Genomic DNA, 18,985 nt, shown 5'->3' with positions numbered 1-18,985 from the left:
GTATTTTCGCTAGCGCAACTTTGCAAACGTTTGGTACCCTGTGCGCAATCTTCGTGAATTAGCGTTATCCAGACGAATTTGCGGCTGACGAAGTGTTGCGATGTGTGCAGAAAAGTAAAAATGGCCAGCGTTTTTGGAATTTTAATGCATTTTTGGTACACAGGATCTAAGCGACAGAAGTTTGAGTAAGATGTAGCTTCTTTTTAGCACTTCGCCTGGTCTGAGGTGGCGAATTCAACTCTGGCGAAAGAGGTAACGTTCAGTAAAATCCGCACTTTACTGAATTTGCGGAGTAGTGCCCGTTCGTCGTAGCTAAAATACACCTAGGGTCCGAAACTGCGATATCGACGGTCTGGTTCGCTATTGAATTGGTGCTTGCGCCTCTTATTGAATTGGCAATGTCCCTGCGGGTGGCAACGCTAGCGAATTGTCGCTAGCGTTAGCCACTTTGCTTTTTTAGTAAATCTGCCCCATGTGTTGGCAGTTAAAGACTCACTTGTGTCAGCAATAAATATGCTTCATTGGTGACTCTAGCCTCCACTGTATCCTGTTCTCTTGCTGCACAAACGCTTATGCAAAAAAGTGGTTCTTGGTAGCTTCAAGAGCAGAAATTCTCATTTTCAAATCAGAATTTTGGCTTTTCTATTGCAGAGAGCGCAGTTTGCACTAGTAATGGGGGGCAGGGGGGGGTGACACCCAAAAGGCTGCCTCAGGTCAGGGGCCCAGGAACACCCTTGTGTAACTTCCATCAATAAAGTGTTTAGTTTACTTTTAAAGGACCACTGGGGCTTAAGTTATTTGAAAGATCAAGCTTTGAGTGTGGGATCAGTGTAGTTGCCTTTTTTGCTGGGAGTCACATGTTGCTGGGAGTTGTGCCCAACAGTGGCGTAACTAGATATTACTGGGCTCCACTGCAAATTATTTTTCAGGCCCCCAAAATGTCTAGAGGTTGACCTGTTTTACCAATATTTATTTATATTTGTATATGATGGTTTAGAGCCTCATGGGGCCCCTATACCTCCTGGGGCCCCTTCAGCCGCAGGGTCTGCTTCCTCTGTAGCTACACCCCTGGTGCCTAACCTAATTTGGTCTGAGGTAACTTATTCTGGGTAACTGTGTGATTTTGGGGGACCCAGCCATAGCCTATATACATTTACATTCAATTTGACTTTAAAGCCTTTGTTTGATAATGTGAACTCTTGACTCTGGAAGATGCTGAACAGTTTCAGCAATTGGATGTCAGAAAATATTTTATTTTATATCATGATAATTAAAATGCTGTATGTTTTCAGAAACGACGGCTGAAAAAAACCCCGTGCTGCTGCCACACTTTGAAAACAAACATGGCCGCTGTCTCTGTACACTTTCGATAAAGTTTTTCAGAGAAAAAAAAGTTTTACGATTTGTACGAAAGCCCCTTTCAAGAAGGAAGAAATCCCCACACTATAGAGGTTATTGGTTAAAACGTCACCAGGACAACCAGGGGCTTCCCTGAGTTCGTCACATGACAAGGTTCGGGTCATGTGACCCGCCAATCTTTGGTCTAGGCTGCTTGGGAAAATCTATTATGGTGCTAGGCGGGAGGGGTGAAGCGTTTTATTTTTCACATGTGACTTAGGTACTAGTCGCGCGGCGTTCTCTGCACCGTCGTATATTCTATATAAAAATCCAGACTCGTTAAACTAAATCCCCTTTGTCCTCTTCCTGGATTATTTGTGGGTTATTAGCAAATGAAATTCCGCCATTCTCCCCTTTCGGTGAAATGGTTTCTTTCTTCTCTACTGCTTCTGTGTGTCTGTGTATGGGTGCTGCCGGGATTTACAATCTGGGGAGGAGCTGCACCTTCCTGTCACCTGTCACCGCTGTTTATTTACATCTGCCTGGGAGAAGCCGGGACAATGAGTGGTGAGTATATAGCAGCATCCCGATGCACACATGCTTGTCATGCACCCTCTCACTGCCAGCTGGTCACCATTCTCCTAGCTCACAATCTGACAGCAGCTTTCCCCTGACATCATATTTATTCTGAATACAAATAGCTCGCTCACATGCAGTTTACAGGGAGATGCGACAAAGTTGCTTGTTGGTTTGTTTAATTGCATGTTATCTTGCACACCCGATACAAGTTATGGAACATCTTTGACTAAATCAATCTCTGATCTTTAGTACTCTGGGAAGTGTAAGGTGCCTTGTGCTATGTTCGAAGAAGAAGTTTTTCATCCTTACATACAGGAAAAACCTGCCATCTTACTTGTAAGGTGCTTGCAGGGCATATACATGGCATGCCTTATGTAAGGTAACTCATTCCGTCTCAGAGATTCTGTAACTCCTTGCATTTAGGGATCATCCCCAGCCACCTGGATGTAGGATCTTCCCCGGGCCCCCTAGATTCAGGGTCTTTCCTGGACCCCTGGTTGCAGGATCTAGGATCTTCCTCAGGCCCCTGACTGCAGGGTCTTCCCCAGGATTCAAGCCTGCATGGTCATCCCCGGGATCCTGGCTGCAGGTTTGTCCCCTGGATCCTGTCTGCAGGGTCATCCCCGGGATCCTGGATGCAGGGTCTTCCCCGTCTTCCTTCCTCTCCCTTCCTTGCCATCTTACTGGTAGGGTGCTTGCCTATGCTGTGCATATACTTAGCATATGCATGCCTTATGTAATGTAACTCATTCAGTCTCAGAGATTCTTTAACTCCTTGCATTTAGGGATCTTCCCCGGGCCCCCTAGATTCAGGGTCTTTCCTGGACCCCTGGTTGCAGGATCTAGGATCTTCCTCAGGCCCCATGACTGCAGGGTCTTCCCCAGGATTCAAGCCTGCATGGTCATCCCGGGGATCCTGGCTGCAGGGTCGTCCCCGAGATCCTGGTTGCAGGGTCGTCCCCAGGATCCAGGCTGCAGGTTCGTCCCCTGGATCCTGTCTGCAGGGTCATCCCCGGGATCCTGGATGCAGGGTCTTCCCCGTCTTCCTTCCTCTCCCTTCCTTGCCATCTTACTGGTAGGGTGCTTGCCTATGCTGTGCATATACTTGGCATATGCATGCCTTATGTAATGTAACTCATTCAGTCTCCGAGATTCTTTAACTCCTTGCATTTAGGGATCTTCCCCGGGCCCCCTAGATTCAGGGTCTTTCCTGGACCCCTGGTTGCAGGATCTAGGATCTTCCTCAGGCCCCTGACTACAGGGTCTTCCCCAGGATTCAAGTCTGCATGGTCATCCCCGGGATCCTGGCTGCAGGGTCGTCCCTGAGATCCTGGTTGCAGGGTCGTCCCCAGGATCCTGGCTGCAGGTTCGTCCCCCGTATCCTGGCTGCAGGGTCGTCCCCGGGATCCTGGATGCAGGGTCTTCCCCGTCTTCCTTCCTCTCCCTTCCTTGCCATTTCTCTTTTGCCCCACCCCTAACCCAAATAGGATTTTCTGTGAAAGCCTTTGCATGTAGGATATCTCCAATTGTGAAACTGGTTCCCTTAGTGACTCTTGGCCCCCTTTCACGTGTAACCTGTGATTTCTTTGGCTTACCACCATACATAATTGTAGGAAAACAGAAAATGCAGCTGGGGAGAAAATAATCAGAAATTATAATAAACATCTCTTCTGGATCTTTATCGGGTTCTCCCCGAGCCTCCCTTAGCTACTCGAAAAATGCAGTGTAATCATTGTAGAGTTTAAATGCTGGTTGTACTTTATAAGACAATACCGCTGTATGCAAAAATGACATGTTTTGTTGCTAGATAACTCTGTGGGTACTGTACATTTATAGAAAAGAATAGCATTTTCTTAATTAATCATATTCAATAAATTGTATGTTTTAGAAATTATTATTCCTTAGGGAGAAGTTTACACAAAGTATTATACATTTTGCCACAAGGGGTTTCGACACATAAACTGCGAAATTAGTTGCAAGCCATTTTCAGGCACCTGTTAATGTGACTTTGTCCAAAATGATCCACTGCATACTGAAAATGTTATGCTGGTATAAGTGCTTAAACCACTGAGCATAGCAGGCTGTCGCCTGTTTTAGCTTGTTACTTTTCTAGTTTTGGCATCAAGTTAAGGAATTTATGTCTACTGGAGAGTTTTTTAAGTATAAGTAGCTACATGCTACTATTTAATAGTAGCAGAATGCAGAAAATTTACCTGTATAACGTTTCATCCAGAACTTAATTTTACTCCTGCTGATTGAAATAGATTAGAAGGGTCGTGTTCACTGTAAAATAATTGGTATACTGAATTATAAGTAACTTGTTACTTTACTACTGGAAAATATTGGTATTTTTTATGTTTGTAAGGTGCAATCTGTTTTATGTGACTATTTTCATTTCTTTCTGGCATACAACTGAAAGCCATATCGTACTCTGTGGCTGGGATTCTACATATATACTCAGGATTAGAGCCACTGCCCCACAAGACAAAGAGGGACTAAGTGGGATCAATTATCCTTTGGACCTGAATGTCTCATTAATATTTACTGCATTGCTGCTTCAGCTGTGTTATAAATGAACCTTAATGGTATAAGGAGGCTTAGCTGAGGCAGAGATAATGGATGCACTGAATATATTCACTATATAAATAAATTAAATCTGTAACCATTATCTGAAAGAAAATAATAGAATATTAATAGAGTGTTTGTAAAATAACAAAACATTTTTAAAAGGGGTTAATTCTATGATAACACTATCTGCTTTTATCTTTTACCTGAACTTAAAAATGCAGTTTTATTTTAAAGTTGGTGGTGGGGCTCTTTTATTAATCAGCAAAAAATCATCGCAATAAGTTACTATGCTAGATCACAGTATAATACTAAGTTTGTGCTGTTTGAACCTGGAACCAATGCTGGGTCCGTAACAATAAGAAAGTAATATTAGTATAGCTGTTATGATTATTAGCTTAAAAGTCTGGTACTCTCCCTTATTCATCTTACAGACTCTCTTTCAAACCACTGCATATGTGCTACAGTTGGTTAATAAATCAGCAAGTTGAGCTTTCAAACTTTTTGCGGAGCATAGAGCTGGAGTAAGTTTGGATGTGTGCTCTGGGCGAGTGGTATATATAGTGCCAACTAACTTTAACATTTATGGTAAAGTGAAACTATATTATAAAAATACGTATGTGGTTGTAATATTCACATACAGGAACTGAACATAATTAATAACATACAAAGTGAAAGCAATATTACTCAAATTTACATGAAGCTCCACCCCTTCATACAGGTCAGGAATTAGGCCAAGGGGCCCAACGCCAACTCTGAGCTGGAATAATGGAATACTGAACCTTCATCCTGCTTTATTAACCTCATATTTAACAGGTGGTGTAAAAGTTATCTGAGAGTTACCAGGATGAAAATATATAAGGAGCCATATTTAACTGTACATTTATTATTTAGATATCTGATATTGTGTGCACATTTTCTAATTTTAAGGATTAAAGCCATAGACGCAAAGATCCGTTCCGATCGGACTTTCCCATCTCCCGACCCGCCACTAACCATTCAGATCAAAGTCTTACCATTCAGATCAAATAAAGTAGTAAAAGAAAAGATCAGCCCATGTACTACCTCTGACAGCAATCGTACGATAGTTATGTCTGACAAAAGCTAGTGACAGTCTCCCACTGAAAATCGTACGATCGGCAATACACGCAGAGATATTATCGGCAGGCGACAGAAATTTGCTAACCTGTCCGATCGCCCAAACGACCGATCTCCGTCGGAAAAATGTCGGGACTCTCCGCACACTGTCCGAAAATCGCACAAATCCACAATTCGTACGATCGGATTGTTGCATCTATGGCCAGCTTAAAATGGCTTTGACAAGCAGGGAAAATTCATAAAAACTTGGCTATCATTGTGTAATCATCACATGCTATATAATAAATTATCATTTTGGCATGTTTCTCTGATCCAGATGCTTCTGGGGGTCCTCTTATTAAGAAAGATGTTATTGATGGCCCTGGTTTTTCTGAGACTTGCACTCAATGGATAGATATACAGTACAACAGATATATTGCCTATGATACAGGGGCAGATTTACTAAGGTTCGAGAGAATTTTTGAAGTTCAAAAAGTCCGATTTTCGAAGTAATTTTTTGAATACTTCGACCATTGAATAGGATACTACGACTTCGAATTTACTTCGACTTCGATTTGAAGTAATAATCGTTCGACTATTTGACTTCAATACTTCGCCAACTTAAACCTGCCGAAGTGCTATGTTAGCCTAGGATCGTGCCATGAATAAAATCCTCCGACTTCGAATGTCTGAGGATTCTATTCGATGGTCGAATTTCAAAGTATTTTCCACAGTTAGGCTCATACATCTTTGGACAGAGAGAACTTTTTTTCTTATTTTGGTTCTGTAAATTACCACAAAGAATTTTAAATGAAACAACTCAAATGCAGTTGAACTGCAGACTTTCAGCTTTAATTCAGTGGGTTGAACAAAAAGATTGCCTTTTTTTAACACAATCACTTCATTTCAGGGGCTCAAAAGTAATTGGACCATTGACTCAAAGGCTATTTCATAGGCAGGTGTGGGCAATTCCTTAGTTATGTCATTATCAATGAAGCAGATAAAAGCCCTGGAGTTGATTTGAGGGGGGTGCTTCTATGTGGAAGATTTTGCTGTGAACAGACAACATGCGGTCAAAGGAGCTCTCCATGCAGGTGAAACAAGCCATCCTTAAGCTGCAAAAACAGAAAAAAAACCATCAGAGAAATTCCAACAATATTAAAAGTGGCAAAATCTACAGTTTGGTACATTGTGAGAAAGAAAGAAAGCACTGGTGAACTCAGCAACACAAAAAGACCTGGACTTCCATGGAAGACAACAGTGGTGGATGATCACAGAATCATTTCCATGATGAAGAGAAACCCCTTCACAACAGCATAACAAGTGAACAACACTCTCCAGGAGGTAGGCGTATCCAAGTCTACCACAAAGAGAAGACTGCATGAAAGTAAATACAGAGGGTGCACTGCAAGGTGCAAGCCACTCATAAGCCTCAAGAATAGAAAGGCAAGATTGGGCTTTTCTAAAAAAAACATCGAAAAAAGCCAGCACAGTTCTGGAAAAACATTCTTTGGACAGATGAAACCAACATCAACCTTAACCAGAATGATGGCAAGAAAAAAGTATGGAGAAGGCGTGGAACAGCTCTTGATTCAAAGCATATCACATCATCTAACATTCTTGACATTCTTATCATGAAAACCTATTTATGTCTCCAAATTACACCAAAGGCACTAAAGTTTACATATTATGTGAAGGAAAGTATCTTTAAAGAGGTATTTTGCTCTAAAAACCTGAGCGTGCAGGAGGTTCTGCTTGACTAGGTGTCATTTACTGAAATACCAGTGGAAATTTCAAACCCAGGGACCATGTTTTTCACCCACATTTTTCCCTTGTATGTGCAGTCACTGAGGAGAAATACCATGATGTAGTAGTTGTGCTTACACTGTAATAAGAATCGGACACAATTGCACTGAAAATTTCAGTTGACATAATTTCCGGCTTTAGGTCTGAAAGGGACATGTGTTGGGCACAACCAGCACAGGGTCTAAGGTTGGGGGCATTCCCACCCGCTCCTCTCTCCCCTTCACACACAAAGCAATGTGTACACACGCTTATTTCGCTTATACCGCATCACACACAGAATCAGGACTTCCGACTGGTCGGAGCTTGGGCTAGGCAGACGAGGTTTGTGCCCAGTGCCCACCGTTGCGCCCTAGGCATGTGCTGCTTCTGTCTACCCCTAACTAAGGCCCTCAGCACAGCTGTGCTGTAGAGATTGCCTCCAAATCAGGCAGCAGCTCCAGGGTTCCCACAGTGACCTGCAAAAATAGGCACAACTGCGCTCAATTTACAGTAGGAGAAATGGTGGTGCCAAGCACAGCTGTATAGAAGCGCAAGGAGCAGATATTGACACAATTGCCTTTTAGTGAATGAGATATTTTATATGTGGAACTGCCTCCACAAATGCCTTCTCAATACATAAGCTGCATGGCTTCAAGAACTTAGCGACCCTTGGTACTTGTTGCTTTTGGAGCATCTGTTGCATAGTGACTGATTAATTCTCAGTGCTGTAATTATAAGAATAAGAAAGATAAGCCTTTATGAAGTAGAAACATTCACAATAAAGTTGTGAGATCTATATATCATGTTAGAAATATTAGATACAAAAAATTAATATATATATATATATATATATATATATATATATATTTGTGCAGCCAGCTGATAATAAAGTATATCAGCATGTTTTAGCAGCACAGGAAGGAAAAGGAAATACCACAGGAAGATTTCACTTATGGACTTTCCTAACTTTTCATTACCATGGATCTTTGCAATCACTATCAGCAGTTTCTATTTAAGGATCTATGACAACCTATGTTAGCTTACTTCCCAACAATGAAACTATTTTTATTTCCTCTATACAGCTGTTTATTTAGAGAATATGTCTTCGTTATTAGCTCTATTAACTAATATTTATATAGTAGTTTGTGCATATTTAGAGAATCAGTGACTTCTCTGAAGAATATTCACAAGGAATCATTGGGGCTCACTTATAAATACCGGGCACATTTGTACCTGTGCAATAACCCATAGCAAGCGATAAAATGTTTGCATTCATTGTTTACCCTGCAGATGGCAAAGTTGGAAAAGGTACTAATTTGTGGCTCTGGATAAATGCCTAGGTGCATATTTGCCCGGTGTTTATAAATAAGCCCAAATGTTTCTACTAATTCTTAACTGTAGAGTGTGCCAATGTTGAACTTTTGTCCTGTCTATATATGGTTGCTTCTCTTGGGATGAATATGCATTATTTGGAATACTGCAGTGCTGTATAGGTCCCTGTGGAATAATAAATATACAGTATATATCTCACTTAACTCAAATTCCTTCTCTGTTATGTGCACAAATTTTAAACTTTTGTGCGATTTTTTTTAAACTGTGTGCTTGTGTACATAGGCTAATAAGTGCAGCTATTGACAGTGACCGTGGACATAAATGGCATAACTAAATACGATACTGTACTAGTGAGGTAGGGTTTAAATTTAGTATTGAACAGTCTGAACAGGAATTTAGTTTTGAACAGGAAAGAGTCCACCAGTAGAATTCCACAGGTATTGGACAGCAATTTCCTTTGCAAATGGATTTGAAAGCGAAGGTACAAAATTCATTCCCTGTAGTCATTGTGATGCCAAAGTAATATCCAGGCTGTTACACAGTAATGGTTCTTCTCATTTTGTGGTGTGTACTGGTGCCCAGAGTTGCTATTGCAATTCAGCTGCAGTTATTGTGAGACCAACGTAATGTCCAGGCTCTTGTATAATACTGTTTCTTCTTATTTTGTACATGATCTGAAGCCAGGAATTACAACTGGAATGCTGAAATGAGACGCATTTCCCGATATGCGTGCTGTTTCTGAAGTAACAGTGTTTCTTGCTTTCTTAAAGAAGAAACATATACATATAAATACATATACATTAATTTTATGTCTAGTGCCACATTGCTGGCTTTATTATACTGTGGCAGAGAATAAAGCTACTGAATGCCAAACAGTTACATCATTTCATGCCAACTGTGTGCAGTGAAAAAGAGCATTCACTAAGTTATACAAATCAAGACCAGCACCTGTGGCAACAGAAATAAGCTAATATGGTGTAGTATGTTTTAATTGGAATAGCATGACCCAGTGTTTGATTCCACTTGATTTTAAAGGTGCCTATTTTCCACTTTACACCTAGATCTGGATTAAAGTTAACAACTCATAATAATGAACTTTTTTTGTGCTTAGTCTCATTAACCTTAAAGTAACCTTCACCAAATGGCCAAATTGCCTACTTACAAACCAATGGTTTGGTGTAGCGTCTAATATGGACTCCCGCACAGGTCTCTCTTTGACTGTACACGTGTCTCCCGATTCCAAAGGTGGGGATAAAGATAAAACCGAAAATAGTATAATACTATTTTATTAAAATATAACTCAATTTCACTCACGTTTTCAATATTAAAACAATCACATGTCCCTTCCGCGTTTCATGGATAATGTCAGCTTCCTCAGAGGTGGACAGTAGTAAAGCTGGCAGAGCCACCCCTTGGAACCACGCTGCATCATATATGGACTATATGTGATTATTTTAACATTGAAAACATGAGTGAAATTGCTTTTAAGAGTTTTAATAAAATAGTATTATACTATTTTCGGTTTTATCTTTATCCCCACCTTTGGAATCGGGAGATACATGTACAGAGAGAGACCTGTGTGTGGGAATCCATATTAGACATTACTAGCGTGTGCCGTTACGTTGCTCTGAAAAATATATATACACTGTTCCAGTAGCATTTCTCTTATTTATGCCAATAAGACCAGTACAAAAAGGCTATACATTGGGTAAAACAAGTGAAATCATAATTTCAGAACATTTGAACTTTTACTTGACATTTTCAGTTTAAAATCAGAAGTTTACCTACTAATACTAAGCAAACAACTCATTCTGTATCATTTAAACTTTGCTGCCATTTTTGCATATTGCCCTAATAAAATCAGCATTTTAGATTATGGAAGATGGTAGCAATAAATGGTACATTGTTCAGGTTCAAACCCAGGATTCCTATTTAAGTAAGTGCCTGAAACATTTGGCATCTGTTTATGTAGGTAGCAGATTGTTAAAGTGGAAGTAATCCACTGAACTGATTCAGCTGAACTATGCACAATATATTATCACATCACTGATTCTTTTCCACCTCTGGCCTCTGTTGATTTTATTTTTTTGTTCTGGAAATTAACCCATTATGTACCAACTTGGAAGCGACTAAATTGGGTTCTTGTTATCAGAACATATTTATTATTAGTGGCTTGTTATTCTTTGCTGTTCTAAGGAGAAAAAACAGAGAATGGTCGCAGGAAGGGTAAGCGTGTACCAAATACTGGTTTTGGTTAAGGGCTAATATTTTTATTATTATTATTTTTTACATGATGATGACATTTCTTCTGCTTCAAACTTAGAAGCAGAAGTAATGAGCACTGTGCAACCGTGCAGCCCACCTGGCCAAATCCCAGAACTTTTTTTGTTTGTTGTTGCAAGATTCAAATATACTTTATAGTAAAAAATGTTTAATGTCCTAGTGAAACAAGGCTTAAGTTGGACAGGAAATGTAATAAAGAATTATGTTTATATTCATAAATAACCCGGAATAGCACTTATAAGTTGATTTAGAAATATATATGGCTTAATTAACACATCTATATGGATGAGTTCTCCTTTCCATAAGTTTTTGAATTCCATCCTATTAATGACATATTAAAGCAATGAACAGTTGTTAGAACAACATAGAGGCTTTGGATGGGTAGGAGAGGGTTTTAGGGCATCACATTAAAGATAAATCCCATCATGCATCAAGTATTACATTTGGTAAATACAGTAAGTCCCGTTGTATTTTAGTGGCCTCTGCTTTAGAGGTGAATTTCTTGACCCGGACCAGCTAACCCGCCGATCCCAACCATGTGTGTGTCCCGGCCCGCCATTCCCCCTCTATTTATAGACCTGCGTCTGCCTGCAGTGATGTCACAAAAGGGGCGGGCAGAAGTCTATAAATTTAGGCCCCTATGTCGCTGGTGGGGAGAGCAGGACCTGGACCCGCCCGTGACCCAAAGATTTTGTGCAGGAGCTGGCCCAAACCCACCCAACCTGTGGGTTTGGGGCCGGCCCGCACATCACTACTCTGTTTTTATGTTACATATTTGTAATGCGGCTCAAGTACCGGTTTTGGATATTTTGGATACTTCTGTGTGTTTCCCATGCTAAAATGCAGCTTCAGAAAACATCTCCAAGTGCTATTGATCAAGGGTCGAGTTTTTCTTGACCTGCACATCACTACGGTGAATCTTTCAGTTCAAGATGTTGGTACTGTGCTTTGTTGTTCTGACCATCAGGATGTCAGATGGAAACGTTTGCCATTGGCATTTTTCTTGGCAATAATACTTAATGGGGTTATTTAATAAAAGGTGTAAAGAATGCTACAGATCTGATCACCTATAGTAGGTGACATTTACTGGTCACTTGTTTAAACACAAAGCTTTTGTCAATTGCTTTTGGCTCCTCCAAACTTTGTACCTTTTCTAAAATACAGTATGGGGGAATGTATTTCTGGTGGCTAACTCGCCTATAGCACTGTCCAACTTGCTGAAGGGCTCCATAAATTGTGTGGCCTTATTTACAACTGCATTTTGTTATTGTGGCTCACTACGTGAACAGAGTTGGGAATCAGTACTCGAAAAAAAAAAAAAAGATGTATATATCCATGTCACAAGCAGCAGAACTGCATGGAATTTGTGTGTTCTGATCTTGTTTAGCAACCCCTCGTCTCCCAGAAAATATGCTGGTAGTTTATTTGGCTTATGACCCTTTTTTATCACTTAGATTGCAAGCTGCACCAGATCAGAGACTGATTTCAATGACTGAACATGTAATTTTTTTAGTAAGAAGAGCAACAAGAATCTGTATATAAACTATTTCCAGTACACCTTTTCTGATATATAAGTAGAGGCAAAGGTCGACTGACTAGTTTAAGAGAAGGTTTCAAAAATGATCCTTGTCCTGCTGATCCACCTGCTCTCTTATGTGTATTCTGCTGTTGGTACTGAGGAAGACTTTGTATCAGAACGAATTGAACGATAAAATATCTTTTCTTTATCTTTTTTTTCAGGGTCGCAGAATAATGATGGGAAAAGGCAGTATCTGATGGAGAGATTGCTGGATGCAGTAAAACAGGTTAGATTATTTATCTGTGAGGCATCTGTGTATATTCTGAAGATTTGTTGTATGTATAAGAAATATAATGTGATTATTATAACTTTCTGTTTTATATTTAAACATTTTGCTGTGTTAGCAGCTTTGCAAAGTTTCAATTTATTTTGTATTTCCCCCCAAAAATACATATTGAAAACAAGCAGTTGGCTATTACAATGATAAGGTTGATCAGTATCCATGCTCACTGTCATTAATTTATTTGTCTAGAGCAGAGAGATTAAAGGGGTTGTTCACCTTCAAATTAACTTTTAGTATGATATAGCGTGATATTTCGGAGGCAATTTGCAATTGGAAAATGGATGGAAAAGCACCTTCCTCCAACAGAAGCAAATTTTTTGGGGATAGTCCGTTATATCAGGAGAATGGAACACTTATTATTATTATTATTAACATGTATTTATATAGCGCCAACATATTGCGTAGCACTGTAAAGTAAATGTGATTACACAACTAAATCACATGAATGCTATACATAGAACATATGGAGTTACATACATCACAATCAATACCAGTACAAAAGGTGAGGAAGGCCCTATGCATAGGCATACACTCTAAAGGGAAGGGAGTAATATACAAGGTGTGGGAGTCGGCAAGATCGAATTAAGTGGGTGAGAAATGTGGTATTGTATGTGGTGTTGCGTTTGGTAGTTAAGCAGAGTGAGGGTAGGCTTCTCGAAAGAAGTGCGTTTTCAGAGATTTCTTGAAAGCAGAAAGGCTGGGAGAAAGTCGGACAGACCGTGGGAGAGAGTTCCAGAGGGGATGCAGCCCTTGCAAAGTCTTGAATGCTAGCATGTGAGGAGGTAATGAGAGAAGAGTTGAGTAGCAGGTCAGTAGAGGAGCGTAGTAAGCGATTGGGTGAGTATATAGAGATGAGTTCAGAGATGTAGGGTGAGGCAGAGTTATGAAGTGCTTTGAAAGTCAGTGTCCGTAATTTGAATTTGATTCTGAAAGGTAACGGAAGCCAGTGCAGGGATTGACAGAATGGCGAGGCAGAGGACGAGCGGTTGCTGAGGTATATGAGCCTCGCAGCAGTGTTCATTATGGACTGGAGAGGTGACAGTCTCTAGAGGGGAAGGCCAATTAAAAGAGAGTTACAGTAGACTAGACGTGATATGACGAGAGAGTGAATAAGAATTTTGGCAGCATCTTGGGTGATAAATGATCGTATTTTGGATATGTTCCTTAGGTGGAAGTGACATGATTTAATAAGTGACTGGATATGAGGAGTGAATGACGGCAGAATCTAGGATAACCCCAAGGCACCGGGCCTGGGGAGAGGGGGTGATAGTGGAATTGTTTACTATGATGGATACACTTGACGGCACTCTGAAATAGCATAGATATTTTCAATAAAGTCTGGAATAATTGGGACATAACCCAGACTGCGGGTTCACTACAAAAGACATAGCCTTTAGCAGATTTAGATCAAATGTGAGACTGCTTAATTAAGCTATAGGAATCAATTAGGCCAAAATGTAAGAGACATAAGGTACTTAGGAACTCATTGTGCCCGATGATAGGGAGAAAAGCCACTGAAGCCAGTATCAGAACTCTGACTATATACAACAATAACATGTATAACTCTGAGAAGGGGCAAAGCAGCAGAGCCCAAAAGGCCACCTCTAGAAACGATCACTATGTGCCCAATTGTTTTATTACTGTATATGTAAATTTGGAACTTTATGTGGATGTAATCCCAGGTATATTGCGCAATAACCAGACAAAGCTGATGTCATTACAAATATCAATATGTAATTCCTGAACACTGGAACACATTTTTTATGGGAAACAAAAAATTGTAAAAACTCAATAAAAAGAAAGTTTAAAAAAATAGGAGAGGACCTGTATAGAAAGATGAGTAATACAACATTAGCATGTGTATCTTTACAGAGCATTTGTTTTTCAATGGGGTCAATGACCTCCATTTAAAAGCTCAGAAGAATCCAAAGAAAAAGGCAAATAACTCAAAAACTATAAAAAATAAACAATGAAGACCAATTACAAAGTTGCGTAGAATTGGGCATTCTATAACATACTAACAGTTACCTTAAATGTGTACCACCCCTTTAAGCTTGATGAAATTCTCTTTTTTATGTATAGTATAGGAATATGACTTATAAATTATATTATAAACCCCTGGACAGAAGATTTCTGTATCAGATTTCTAAAAAATGCTGAACGATTATAAGGAAAATAAAGGCACTCTATTAAAGGAGAAGGAAAGGTTTAAACTAAGTAAGCCTTATCAGAAATGTCCACCTAAATACGTATACCAGTAAACCCTCAAAGTAATGGTGCTCTGAGTCCTCTGTCAAAAGAAACCCTGCATTTCTTTCCTTCTATTGTGTACACATGGGCTTCTGTATCAGACTTCCTGTTTTCAGCTTAAACCTCCTTGCCCCGGGTGTGCTCAGTTTGCTCCTCTCCTCCCCCCTTCTCTGCTGTAATATGAGCCCAGAGCTATAAGTGAGCAGGGAGAGACTCAGGAAGCGATGTCACACCAGCTAATACTACAGCTGTTATCCTAAACAAACAGAGAGCTTCTAGAGATTTTTACTCAGGTATGGTAAAACATTTTACAGAATAAATATAGCATTCTAGCTTGCACTATTGGAGCTACTTTTTGGCAATAAAATGCCTTGATAGCTTTTCCTTCTCCTTTAAAAACAATAACCACATTTATGTTTATGAAATGCATGTGGTAATTTTACATTACACTTTTTTGCAGTGCCAGATACGATTTGGAGGGCGCAAGGAAATCGCTTCAGATTCTGATAGCAGGTAAACTGGCTACCTAATGGCAAATTCATATACAGTACTAGTTTTCTTAGCAGGTCTATTGTAGAAGGAGAGGAAAATTGTCTTCTGTGCTACAGTTCTCTTGTAAAAAATGTCTTGCTACTTTCTAACATTTCTCCAAATGTTAAATAAAGTACTTCATGTTTAACATACCTGTAGTAGGCTCAAGGATATGAGCAAACTTACTGTAGCTGCAGAAACAAACACAGAGAAATAGCAGAGAATAAGGGTTGTTTACTAAAATCTGAATTTATATAAATTCAAACTCCCATCCATGATTTTGCCTTATTTATCATTAAAATTCATAATGGGAATAAATTGGGGAAAACTCGATAAAATTGAGTGAAACGTGAATTGTACGATTATTTTGGACTTTTCTCCCAAATCACTCTATTTTTTAGGTTATTGCCCGAAAACCCCATCTTTTTTGCATTATTGGGCTATACCCAGTGCAAACCACAATATCTTCAATTCGGGATAGGTACATCTCCTATTTACTTATACACAACCTCAACAGGTTTGAGATGGTGGATGTTAGATTTAGGTTTTTTTGCAACATCAGTGTATAATACATCTCAAAAAATTCTAGGTTTTTTTCCCTCTAAAAATTCAAAAAATCAAAAACCATAAAATCTAGTTTAGTAAATAACCCCCTGAATATTAGAATGCCACTTAAATACATACAATAAAAAATAAAAATCACTAAGAAGTATTATTAAAGCACATAATTAAAGAGTTTTATGTATGTAATATATAAAAGTATAATATATAAAAGTGGTAACAAGTAACATAATAAATAAAATAAATATACACAAAGTGCTTATATAAGGACACAGGGCTTAAGTTCCACGTGGTAAGAGAGACAGAAGGAAGAAGGTTCCTGCCCTGTAGAGCTTACAATCTAAGTATTAACATTTCTAGTTGTTTTTTTTTTAATTGTTTTGCCTTTGCCCATCAGCCAATATCAAATTTCCATATCGCTTAAAATATTCTCCCCATGCTTTGGTTTCTTCTCACACTCCAAAATATACAGGCATGTTAATTAGCTCCTAATGATACTGACCCAGATATGCGAATGTGTAAGAAATAAGAATGTAAGCTTTTCTGTGGCGGAGCCTATTGTGAATTATGACAACTGTAGTACTATTGCCACTGAAGATATTCCACTGTATTAAGTAGGTGCTTTCAGGTGCCTGTGTAGTGCCCTATTTTACAATATTTGTGTAAGTGTAGAAGAGTCATGCTTTTGTATTTAGTAATTGTTGCCAACTGCAATATGTGCAAACCTATTTCAGCATTTGCTTACTTAAAACTTAACCTAGATTCTGTGAAGAGCTCTCTGAATATAAAATATTTTTCTTTACGGTGGATGAATTCTAATTAATAGGCTTTAGAAGCCGTGTCAGTGATAGCACACAGCAAGACAAAATCCTGCCTTTCTTGACACTTTTTACTTCCCTGAAGGCGATGTCTATACAACTCTCAGCATGCAGTGCTTTAATTAAAGATTTGTTTCAATGCAGAGTTATTTGTCTGTGTGCACAGTTTGAAGCTGTGTTGCAGCATGGCTTGAAAAGGAGCAGAGGATTAGCACTAACAGCAGCAGCAATCAAACAGGCAGCAGGATTTGCAAGTAAAACAGAAACAGGTAACCAGTTATTATTGCCAATGTGCTTGATTATGTTTTGACAGTTCAGCTGCATGTATTTTAAACAAGTTGTTTGAGAAACAATTTATTTCGTCATTGGCTAATGTACTAGATGCTCAATGAGAAGTTAAAGGTGTTCCATATTATATAGTTACGGTGTTTACATGCAAATCAATACCAGCAGCTAAAAGACCAAATATGAATGGGAATGGTTCCTAAGTGTATGCACAACCCATCTGCATATGGTATCTATATTTTTAAGCCAGGTAAGACTTAATTGAGAAAACAAAAAACAGGCAACTGTACATTTTAACATCCAGTGTATATACAGTCATATGAAAACGTTTAGGAACCCTCTCTCAGCCTGCATAATCATTTACTCCACTTTCAACAAAAAAGATAACAGTGGTATGTCTTTCATTTCCCATGAGTACTGGGGTGTTTTCTGAACAAAGATTTTTAGTGAAGCAGTATTCAGTAATTTTGCCAATTTGAATGCATGTAACTGCCCAATACTGATTACTGGCAACACCAAATTGGTTGGATTAGCTCATTAAGCCTTGAACTTCATAGGCAGTTGTGTCCAATCATGAGAAAAGGTATTTAAAGTGGCCAGTTGCAAGTTGTGCTTCTGTTTGACTCTCCTCTGAAGAGTGACAGTATGGGATCCTCAAAGCAACTCTCAAAAGATCTGAAAACAAAGATTGTTCAGTATCATGGTTTTATAGGTTACAAAAAGCTATCTCAGAGGTTTAAACTGTCAGTTTCAACTGTAAGGAATGTAATCACGAAATGTAAGGCCACAGGCACAGTTGCTGTAAAAACCAGGTCTGGAGGCCAAGAAAAATACAGGAGCGGCATATGCGGAGGATTATGAGAATGGTTACAGACAACCCAAAGATCACCTCCATAGACCTGCAAGAACATACATGGTGTATCTGTACATCGTTCCACAATTCAGCGCAATTTGCACAAAGAACATCTGAATGGCAGGGTGATGAGAAAGAAGCTTTCTGCACTCACACCACAAACAGAGTCGCTTGTTGTATGCAAAAGCTCATTTAGACAAGCCACAGTCATTTTGGAACAAAGTGCTTTGGACTGATGAGACAAAAATTGAGTTATTTGGTCATAACATAAAGCACTTTGCATGCGGAAGAAGAACACCTCATTCCAAGAAAAACACCTGCTACCTACTGTCAGATTTGGTGGAGGTTCCATCATGCTGTGGGGCTGTGTATCTAGTTCAGGGACTGGGGCCCTTGTTAAAGGGTCGGATGAATTCAACCCAGTATCAACAAATTCTTCAGGATAATGTTCAAGCATCAGTCACAAAGTTGAAGTTACGCAGGGGTTGGATATTCCAACAAGACAATGACCCTAAACAAATTTGGAAATCTACAAAGGCATTTATGCAGAGGGAGAAGTACAATATTCTCGAATGGCTGTCACAGTCCCTCGACTTGAATATCATCGAAAATCTATGGAAAGATTTGAAGCAGGCTGTCTATGCTCGGCAGCCATCAAGTTTAACTGAACTGGAGAGATTTTGTATGGACGAATGGTCAAAAATACCGCCATTCAGAATCCAGACACTCATCAAAGGCTATAGAGGCATCTAGAGGCTGTTACATTTGCAAAATGAGGCTCAACTAAGTATCTCTGTTGGGGTGCCCAAATTTATGCACCTGTCTAATTTGTTTATTATGCATATTGCATATTTTCTGTTCCAATA

General features: G+C 39.4%; 1 protein-coding gene across 6 annotated transcripts in view; it reads left to right on the top strand.

The window, feature by feature from the left end:
* The first annotated feature begins 1,523 nt into the window (after positions 1-1,523).
* snx29.L (sorting nexin 29 L homeolog) overlaps positions 1,524-18,985 on the top strand; it is a 290,583-nt gene continuing 273,121 nt past the window's right edge. For 3 of the 6 annotated variants that reach the window (XM_018236316.2, XM_018236317.2, XM_041575894.1), the window contains exons 1-4: positions 1,524-1,905; positions 12,700-12,764; positions 15,532-15,584; positions 17,126-17,250. In XM_018236316.2, coding sequence (XP_018091805.1) covers positions 1,731-1,905; positions 12,700-12,764; positions 15,532-15,584; positions 17,126-17,250 — 418 coding nt within the window. In that variant the 5' untranslated portion in view covers positions 1,524-1,730. The remainder of the gene's footprint in view (positions 1,906-12,699; positions 12,765-15,531; positions 15,585-17,125; positions 17,251-18,985) is intronic. The other 3 variants (XM_041575891.1, XM_041575892.1, XM_041575893.1) reach the window with 1 other exon arrangement.

Source organism: Xenopus laevis, chromosome 9_10L, assembly GCF_017654675.1.
Source record: "Xenopus laevis strain J_2021 chromosome 9_10L, Xenopus_laevis_v10.1, whole genome shotgun sequence".
NCBI lineage: Eukaryota > Metazoa > Chordata > Amphibia > Anura > Pipidae > Xenopus > Xenopus laevis.
This window is presented reverse-complemented; position numbering and strand designations above follow the sequence as displayed.